At 45.7% G+C, this 10,466-nt stretch overlaps 1 protein-coding gene across 2 annotated transcripts in view; it reads right to left on the bottom strand.

Annotated features, from left to right (window-relative positions):
- Positions 1-5,693: 5,693 nt before the first annotated feature.
- LOC129173822 (ras-related protein Rab-26) overlaps positions 5,694-10,466 on the bottom strand; it is a 93,071-nt gene continuing 88,298 nt past the window's right edge. The window contains exon 5 of one of the 2 annotated variants that reach the window (XM_054765015.1): positions 5,694-8,220. In XM_054765015.1, the coding sequence (XP_054620990.1) occupies positions 8,118-8,220 (103 nt within the window). In that variant the 3' untranslated portion in view covers positions 5,694-8,117. The remainder of the gene's footprint in view (positions 8,221-10,466) is intronic. The other variant, XM_054765006.1, reaches the window with a different exon arrangement.

The raw sequence follows: 10,466 nt of genomic DNA, 5'->3' as shown, positions 1-10,466 counted from the left end.
ACAGAAAATGGTGGATATAGCTGCAATGCTGCCTCTGTCCACCAGAGGGAGCCAGAGCCCGAGGGAGGCTGACGTCATTGCAGTGCCTCAATGATGCAGATGCAATGCATTATGGGAAAACTTAGAGTTGTTTTTTCAATTTCAAACTCATACTGGAACATGCTTGTATATTTCTGAGGTACAGCTTTTGAGTGTTGAGTTGCTGCCATTTCCTCACTGACTCGTGAGTGGCACAGTATTTAAACAAGTAGTAGTTCTGAAGTAAAGGAGATGTCACGGGATTAGAATTTAGCCCTAACGAACGCCACACTGTTGAAGTGGAGATCTGCTTGGTAAATAAAGTAGTAGTATTATGGGATACAAACTGCGCATGTGCCGAGTGCCATGAGATGAAGGCTCCAGTGAAGAAGGCGGCACATGCGCAGTTTGTATCTCATAATTTCACATTTTTAGCTCAGAATTATGATTTATCTCGTAATTTTGACTTTTTATCTCATAATACCATACCAATGTATGGTAGCATTGTTCAAATAGTCTATGATACTGTTAAAATATGTGCCACACACGTTCAAAAAACAAACAAAAACAAAATCAGGTTTGGTCTTTTGAACTGACCTTTTGCTAAGACCCGCTCCCTTTTTTTCCAAACAAAATGGAGCTTCTATAGTCTTCACTTCTCAGAGAAATATTTAACATTTACTAAAATGTTTAACCTCAACTACCTTTTTAAATAGCAACAATGTATTGAAAACTGTCTGCATTTTGGGGATGGGGAATTTAAACTTTAACGTTATTTTAAACACTTGTATTTATTTATTTTCCTTAACAATGCATGCGATATATTTTATTGACCTAAAAGGCGATGAGCACACGATGAACCCATCAAAGCAGAGAGAATTCCATTAAAATCCCAGAGGCAGAGGTGGGTAAGTGGGCTCAAGCTGTGTCACTTGAGGATGCTGCACTCACTGTGAGCTTGGGTCATTCCTGACAGGTAAATTTGAGCACACACACGCACACACACACACACGCACACAGGCCACATGGCTTTGTTTGGGGTTCCTGGTCAATTTAGTGCAGTAGAGTGGACTGCTAGGCAACGAGTAAAGGCTGAGCACACACAATCAGACTCATACACACGCCTTGACCACTGGAGAGGGGCCACTGGGGTTGCTGTGCCCTCACTCAGGTCTAATGAGACAAAGAACAACCAGTGCAACAGATGGCCCTAAGTCATATGAGGGCCCCTGAAGTCACTATGACTGCCTCTTATTTGCTCATTCACACCATTACGCACATTTACACTTCCACGTGCATTTTTTCAGCAGCAACAATAAGCGTGAGTATATAATTCATAGAGGTGTTTGCTTAAAATCAGGCTAGTCATAGTTTCACTTTCCCTCCATGGCAAAAGCAGTAAACTGCAGCAGGTGTCCCCAACAACTGGGATGCAAAAAACATTCAGATGCAATAGAATTATATACAAATGTAAATCCAGTTTGGAAACGTCTTATTCTGTGTGCAATAATATATATTCACTTTGTTTGCCCTGGTGGTGTAATGGTACATGCTGCTGCCTTTTGTGTCCATAGCAGGGGTTCAATTAGAGATGGAGCCATTGGAGATGTCCAGTGGAGGTCCCAAGTGCGGACAAATGGGAGGGTTGCATCAGAAAGGGTGTAACAAAAAAACAAACAAACAAACAACTAAGCCAAACAAATCATCGAGTGACTCACTTCGGCCAGGGGCTCCGCCAGGGATTGTAGGCCCGATGAAAAAAAAAAATCACCTTGGGCCCCCCCGCCACCTCCAAGTACAACCGCTAGTTTAGTAGTTTCTAGTGAGTTGTCCATGCAACTCTGCATATACTGTAATATGCAATTCACTATTTCATGCAAGAGAACACAACAAATGTACCAAAGGCCATCTTTTACAGTCTCACATTTTTTTTTACATTTATGAAAGACGTCAAAAAATGTCCATATACAGTACATTAATTTCATAAGTAAATCTGCTAACAAGAAGATAAAGTTGAAATGGAATTATTGTGTGGAAAAATAATTTGAGTTTGAATTTCTGTGATCACAAAAATATTTTTTTCTTTTTTTGTAACGCTATTATGAGTAAGAGATAGAAATTCCGACAGAATGCCTGCAATGATACTAAGGGACATGCCACTATACAGTTTTGCTCACCTTCTTCATTGGGGGGGTAAAGTTATGGGGAGACAAGGCTGCTACTGACTCATTTGTTGTTAAATCTGCGAAATGGGTGAGGGGCAACCGATTTAATAATACATGCTAAACATTTAACTACACTGATTAAATGTTGGCCCCTCCGTGAATCACCACCTTACCGTGGTGGAGGGGTTTGTGTGCCCGAGTGATCCTAGGAGCTATGTTGTCTGGGGCTATATGCCCCTGGTAGGGTCTCCCAAGGCAAACAGGTCCTGGGTGACGGGCCAGACCAAGAGTGATTCAGAAGACCCGTATGAACAAACACACAAGGAGAGACCACACCTCGCCCGGAAGTGGGATACCGGGGCCTCACCCTGGAGCCAGGCCTGGGGGAGGGGCGTCTGGTGGTTGGGCTTTCACCCGTGGGACCCGGCCGGGCTCAGCCCGAAGAAGCCACACGGGATCTCCCCCCCGTAGACCCACCACCTGCGGTGGCAAGCATAAGGGTCCGGTGCATTGCGTTTTGGGTGGCGGTCGAGGGCAGGCACCTAGGCGACCTGGTCTTCGGCGGTCAAATCTGGTTCTTGGGACATGGAACGTCACTTCTCTGGTGGGGAAGGAGCCCGAACTTGTGGGAGAGGTTGAGACATTCCGACTAGATATAGTCGGACTCCCCTCGACCCACGGTTTGGGTTCTGGATCCAAACTCCTCGAGAGGGGCTGGACCTTGTTCTACTCTGGAGTTGCTGCAGGGGAGAGGCGGCAAGCTGGTGTGGGCTTATTAATAGCCCCCCGGCTCGGTGCCTCTGTGTTGGAGTCATCCCCGGTGAACGAGAGGGTCATTTCCCTACACCTTTGGGTTGGGGAAAGGGTCCTGACTGTCGTTTGTGCGTACGCGCCAAACGGCAGTTCAGAGTACCCAGCCTTCCTGGAGTCCATCAGAGGGGTGCTGGAGAGCACCCCAACTGGTGACTCTGTCGTTTTACTGGGAGACTTCAACGCCCATGTGGGCAATGACAGTGTGACCTGGAGGGGCGTGATTGGGAGGAACGGCCTCCCCGATCTGAACCCGTGCGGTGTGATGTTGTTGGACTTCTGTGCGACCCACAGTTTGTCCATCACAAACACCATGTTCCAACATAAGGATGTCCATAAGTGCACATGGCACCAGGACACCCTAGGCCGCAGGTCTATGATCGACTTTGTAGTCGTATCATCAGACCTGCGTCCGCATGTTTTGGACACACGGGTAAAGAGAGGGGCTGAGCTGTCAACTGATCACCACCTGGTGATGAGTTGGATTAGATGGCGCGGGAGGATGCCGGACAGACCCGGGAGACCCAAACGTGTAGTGAGGGTGTGCTGGGAACGTTTGGCAGAGTCTCCTGTTCGTCGAGTCTTCAGCTCTCACCTCCGGCAGAGCTTCTCCTGCATCCCGGGGGAGGACGAGGATATCGAGTCCGAATGGGCTCTATTCCGTGCCTCCATTGCTGAGGCAGCCGATCGGAGCTGCGGCCGCAAGGTGGTCGGTGCCAGTCGTGGCGGCAAGCCCCGAACCTGATGGTGGACACCAGAGGTCAGGGCTGCCATCAAGCTGAAGAAGGAGTCCTATGGAGCATGGATGGCTTGTGGGACTCCTGAAGCAGCTGACGGGTACCGGCAGGCCAAGCGGCACGCGGCTTCGGCGGTGGTCGAGGCAAAAACTCGGGTGTGGGAAAAGTTCGGTGAGGCCATGGAACACGACTTTCGGTCGGCCTCGAAGAGGTTCTGGCAAACCGTCCGGCGCCTCAGAAAGGGGAAGCAGTGCCCGGTCCACACTGTTTACAGTGGGGATGGGAGCCTGCTGACCTCGACTGAGGATATAGTTGGGCGGTGGAAAGAATACTTTGAGGCCCTTCTCAATCCCACTGACATACCTTCCGTAGAGGAAGCAGAGACTGAGGATACGAACGCGGACAGTTCCATCACCGTGGCTGAGGTATCTGGGGTAGTCAAAATGCTCCCCATTGGCAAAGCTCCGGGGGTGGATGAGTTTCGCCCTGAATTCCTCAAGGCTCTGGATGTTGTGGGACTGTCTTGGCTGACACGTCTCTTCAACATTGCGTGGAAGTCGGGAACAGTACCTCTGGATTGGCAGACTGGGGTGGTGGTCCCCCTTTTCAAGAAGGGTGACCGGAGGGTGTGTTCCAACTATAGAAGGATCACACTCCTCAGCCTCCCTGGGAAAGTCTATTCCAGGGTGCTGGAGAGAAGGGTACGACCGTTAATCGAACCTCGGCTTCAGGAGGTGCAATGTGGTTTTCGTCCTGGTCGCGGAACACTGGACCAGCTCTACACCCTTGCAAAGGTCCTGGAGGGTACTTGGGAGTTTGCCCAACCGGTCTACATGTGCTTTGTGGACCTGGAAAAGGCATTCGACCGTGTCCCTCGCGGTGTCCTGTGGGGGGTGCTCCGGGAGTATGGGATTGGTGGCGCGCTACTACGTGCCATTCAGTCCTTGTACAACCGGAGCAGGAGCCTGGTTCGCATTGCCAGTAGTAAGTCAAGCCTGTTTCCGGTGAACGTTGGCCTCCGCCAAGGCTGCCCTTTGTCACCGATTCTGTTTATAATTTTCATGGACAGAATTTCTAGGCGCAGCCAAGGTGTCGAGGGAGTCCAGTTCGGGGGCACTATGATCTCATCTCTGCTATTTGCAGACGATGTGGTCCTGATGGCCTCATCGGGCTGTGACCTGCAGCGTTTACTGGGACGGTTTGCATCTGAGTGTGAAGCTTCTGGGATGAGACTCAGCACCTCCAAATCTGAGGCCATGGTTCTCAGTCGGAAAAGGGTGGATTGCTCCCTCCGGGTTGGGAATGAGGTCCTGCCCCAGGTGGAGGAGTTCAACTATCTCGGGGTCTTGTTCACGAGTGAGGGAAGGTTGGAGCGTGAGGTCGATAGGCGGATCGGCGCAGCGTCTGCAGTAATGCGGTCGCTGTACCGGACCGTCGTGGTGAAGAGAGAGCTGAGCCGGAAGGCAAAGCTCTCAATTTACCGTTCGATCTATGTTCCCACCCTCACCTATGGTCATGAGCTTTGGGTCGTGACCGAAAGAACGAGATCGCGGATACAAGCGGCTGAAATGAGTTTTCTTCGTAGGGTAGCGGGACTCACCCTAAGAGACAGGGTGAGGAGCTCGGTTATCCGGGAGGAGCTCAGAGTAGAGCCGCTGCTCCTTCACATCGAGAGGAGCCAGCTGAGGTGGCTCGGGCATCTAGTCCGGATGCCTCCCGGACGCCTCCCTGGTGAGGTGTTTCGGGCATGCCCAGCCGGGAGAAGGCCCCGGGGAAGACCTAGGACACGCTGGAGGGATTATGTCTCACAGCTGGCCTGGGAACGCCTTGGTGTCCTCCCGGTGGAGCTGGAGGAGGTGGTCGAGGACCGGGAAGTCTGGGCTTCCGTACTGAGACTGCTGCCCCCGCGACCCGGACCCGGATAAGCGGAGGAAAATGGAATGGAATGGATTAAATGTTGGCTAAAAAGGACTGACATGTAGGCTAATACAACGTGCCAACGCACTGCTGTCTTATTTCACTGTGGACATTAACAGGTTCATTTCCACGACACACACTGGAAAGGCTAAAAAACGGGTCACACGACACGCTTTTTCTCTTTCCTTTTTTCATTCCCAGACTTTATTTTGCAAGGCACGAGCAGCATAGTTTCACTCTGCTCTGCTGCAACTGCTGACTGACAGGCAACAGGCTACAGCTATGCAGCACTGTGACGGTGGTAGTGGACCAAACCATTTCATGTGGGGGGTGGTCTGTCAATACGGAAGCTTACATTTGGTCAATGTGGATATTTAACTGTTACTACCAAATACAAGAGATTGTTTTAATCGTTTTCTGACTATATTTTAAAAAAAATCACAATCAGATGGCAAAATTGGTTTACCTATTTATTGGGCCCGTGTCGGTCTTAGAATCTTCCTAGGTTTCCCCCCCTTTATGCTTTCCACAATGGCATTAGGAACGTTGTTGCTCTTCTTGTCCAATTACTTGAGCAAGACTGGATTTCCGCGCTGACCACCACCAAAACAATGGATGGTAAAAACATGCTGCACCTGTCACGCACATTCAACCACGCTGTTAGTTATCTTCTCCATGGAAAACAAACTCCAGGCTCACACCGATGGCGAGTCAATATTCCTTTTGTGTGTTTAGTACAGTGTTTTAATTTGATATTTTGCTTGTATTTGTTTTACACATTAGCAACAGACTAAACTATGAATTTTAGAGACCACCGCACAGTAAATTGTAAGCCGTTTACAAATGGTGCCAAGGCGCCCTCTTATGGAGACACAGGATAGATATTCTACAGGCTGTTGGAATTTATACATGTCAACGGTGAATGAACCATACAACATATACTCGGTAATTGAGTAACAGAAATAAACAAATAAATAGAAATAAATCAAAGTTCAACTTTAAAAGTTAAAAGTATTACCATAAACAAACTTCAAACAAAACCACATCAGACCAGTTGGCAAAAAAAGCTTCGTAGCTAGCATCAAAGCCATCTTAAAATGAGCTAAATTGCCATTGTTGCCTTTGCTTCTCTTTCCTGGTAGCCAATGCAGTAAATTACTTATAAAATATCAAATAAAAGTCCAGAAATGTTTTTTGACACTTCTAGAATGAATACATCGTTAAATTAATGTCTATTCAGCGGATGATTGCAGTGTAATGACAATAAACTGACAGAAGATGGCGGCGTTTTTCTTCTGAAAAACACTTCATGTTCTTTTAGTGTTTTTTTTTTATGTAAATAGCATTTCCATTCAGTTACAATACGTGTAATACAAGTTAACAACAGATAGATGAGTTACTAACTGTACATGTTTTTGTTTTAAAGATAAATCCATTTAATCAATACACTACCGGAAAAATGTTTTAGAACACCCCAATTTTTCCAGTTATTTATTGAAATTCAAGTCTTAGTTATTTATTGAAATTCAAGCTTGAAATGGTACACCTTTGTACCATTTCAAGCAATTCATTTCAAGCTATTTACTTCACCACTTATAAGTGCCAGAGGTTAAAAAAAAAGGTAAGGTTACCCATAACTAAAAAATAATGTATCTTTCAGAATTATTCAAAAAAGGCCTGTTTCAGGGACCACAAAATGGATCAGCAATTTTAAGCTGTTCTGCAGAAATGGAGGACAATCAAGCCTTGGCAGTTGGTGCAACTAATTCCTACAGGTGTTCCAAGTTGTGGAGACCTACTCTGTCTGCATGTGTTGGGAACACACTGTGGCGCTATACCCAGGTGAACATCAGTTGAACAGCATTGTACTGGAGAAAATCATTTGTTGCTACAAAAACGGTAAGGAAAAAGGGAATTTACAATGGAAGAGAGACAGACCATCTTAACACTTAAAAATATAGGCTTTTCCTCCAGAGAAATTGGAGTGTTCTAAAACCAGTAGTGTATAATATGAATACACATAATACACAGTTGTTACAAAAACAGCTTACATTAGTTGCATTCAAATATCTGTACAAAAGGTTCTTCCGTTTACATTTCAGTTTCTCTGACATGACACCGAATGGTTTTCTTTTCATGTCAGTATTATATCTTTACATTTTTATTTCAACAAGACTTTCACAAAACTAAGCTGGCGTTTCAAATGTGCACATCACAGCACAGAACACATTCAATGAGGCTGTGAGGGAGGCCAACACAGAGAATAAAACTGTGGAAGTGACATGCATGTGCATACAAGCCTGCATGTACAAGTTGTATTACATTCACAGTAGCAGAGGGACATTAAACTTGAGAGAGACAATAGAGGAACAATAAAAAGTCTCTGGTGCACAGACTTATTACATATTTGATGGGACTCTCTCTTACCTCCTCATACATATACACACATATACTCGCACAAAGGCATCATCTATGACCGGCAGCAGCCAGACGTTCTCATTTCTTTGTTGACATAGTCCTGCAACTGAAAGTTTGGCTCATCAGGCTCCTTCATGGTCCTGTGTTTCAGTTCTCTAACAGACAGAAGACAGCAACAGCAGTCAGTGCAAGGCAGCGTTACTCTTTGGGAGCAATACATCTCGGTATGAGGAGAAGTGCATTTTGAAACGTGTGCTTGTAATCTGACAAAATGCCGGGTGGCTGAATGAAAGACTCCCAGGGAGGACAGGGATTGTATCATATTTGTATTTAGTCCACCTGGGGGACAATAGAACTGGCAGACCTGTGAATATTACAATCTACATGGGCTGATGGACATCTGGTGTCAACTGTATCTGGCTTTTGGTTTTCCCACGTACTTCCCCATGTTTTATTCTATAAACTAGCTGCGTTCAATAAGTAGCTGAGTAAGGAATTCTGCATGCCATTTGTTCATTATTCAAATGAATTTTCAAAGGAAACACTGAGGATAGAATTATTTAAATGGGGCTGGCCTCCAAGGGCTGGCATAAATCAAAACAACAAATAAATTCATGCATACAATACATACATAGAAAGGTTTCCTTTCAATGCAAAATACTTTATTACATGTGTGTAGGTGGTTTATTTGTTCATAGAATGCATACAGAACACTGAACAACACTGTATCTGCCGCCTTCGTTCCTCCTTTCAAGCGCTGCGCCGTAAGCTGAGGAGGCGTTGAAGCGCACTGCGTATTTTTGAGCATTAAAGGAATCTGTTTGTTTTTTTTTTATTTAGAGTAGTTACAAGCACCAGAGCTTTGATAAAGAAGGTGAGTCACACTACTGAATTGAAGAAATAAGTCGTAGCAAAAGTACAAAAGTTGCGTCTGTTACAGTAAGATTGTAATGTAAAGGTTCCTCAGTTAACATGAGTTGCAGGCTTAGCCACTATTCCCTTGATTTTGGCAATGTTTTTTTAGGTGGTAAAACGCTGATGATGTTATTGATTTAATGTGGCTGTTAAAATTCAGATCTGAGTCGATTATTACCCCTAGATTTCTAACCTGATGATTAGGTTTGAAAGAAAGAGTCTCAAGGTGACTAGTAACACTTTGTCTTTGTTGCTGTGGGCCAAAGACAATGATTTCAGTTTTGTCTGAGTTTAGCAGGAGAAAGTTGTTTTGCAACCACACACTGATCTGTTTGACGCAGTGGCAAAGTAAATCTGCAGGACCATGTTCACCGGCCGTCAGTGACACGTAGATGTGAGTGTCGTCTGCGTAGTTGTGGTAGGAGACATTGCAGCTGCGTATTAGCTGGCCTAAAGGAAGCATGTACAGATTAAACAATTGATGCCCCAGGATTGACCCCTGGGGAACACCACAGGTCATAGCCATTTGCTCTGAGACACAGATACCAATTCCAACAAAATACTTCCTGTCCTCCAGATAGGCCTTGAACCAGTTTAGAACAGTACCAGAGATCCCCACCAGTTTTCTAACCTCTGCAATAAGATCACATGGTCAACTGTGTCAAAGGCAGCGCTCAGGTCCAGCAGGTATTAATTTATCATTTTTATCTAAAGGTTGTTTTCATTCAGTTGCAGTCATTTTTAGAACCATTATTTTAGATAAGTTTCAGTCTGGTTTTAGATCACGACACAGCACTGTGTCCAAAGTTCAGAATGACATTTTCTTTATCACTTGACTGCAAAAAACCCTGCTGGTGATGCTCGACCTCACTGCTGCATTTGACACTGTGGATCACTCCATCCTCCTCCAACGTTTACTTCAGATCCTTGGCCTTTGGGGGTCCGTTCTCCAGTGGTTCAAGTCATATTTGACAGACGAGCCGTTTGCTGTCACGATTAATGATTTTGTGCCTTCCATTGCTCCACTGTCCTCTGGTGTGCCACAGGGATCCATTCTTGGACCAGTACTGTTTTCCTCATATTTGTTGCCCCTCAGTTCAGTTATTGACAAGCATAACCTTATTCGTCCAACTCTACTTACCAGTGTTTCAAAACAGTCCTACCTCAGTGGATTTTATTTTTAACTGCATTGGAGCCATCAAGAAATTACTGTCACATATTTTTTTTTACGTATCAATGTCCAAAACTGAATGCATTGTGTTTGGTTCAAATTAGCTCACTGCTGTCCCCGATCTGGACTCTCTCACCCACTACTGTAAATCTGTGGTCAATAATCTGGGCGCTAAATTTGACAGCAACCTGAACTCTGACAACTAGATTGGTTCTGTCGTTGGAGCTAGTTTTTTTTCCAGCTCCGCCTTCTGGCTGAAGTGAAGATCTTTGACAAGGTCTTGAATTGGCTATGCATGCGTTCATTAGTTCTCGC

The sequence above is a fragment of the Dunckerocampus dactyliophorus genome, chromosome 2 (genome assembly GCF_027744805.1).
Source record: "Dunckerocampus dactyliophorus isolate RoL2022-P2 chromosome 2, RoL_Ddac_1.1, whole genome shotgun sequence".
NCBI classification, from domain to species: domain Eukaryota; kingdom Metazoa; phylum Chordata; class Actinopteri; order Syngnathiformes; family Syngnathidae; genus Dunckerocampus; species Dunckerocampus dactyliophorus.
The sequence above is the reverse complement of the archived record's forward strand: the minus strand, read 5'-3'. Positions and strand labels throughout refer to the sequence as shown.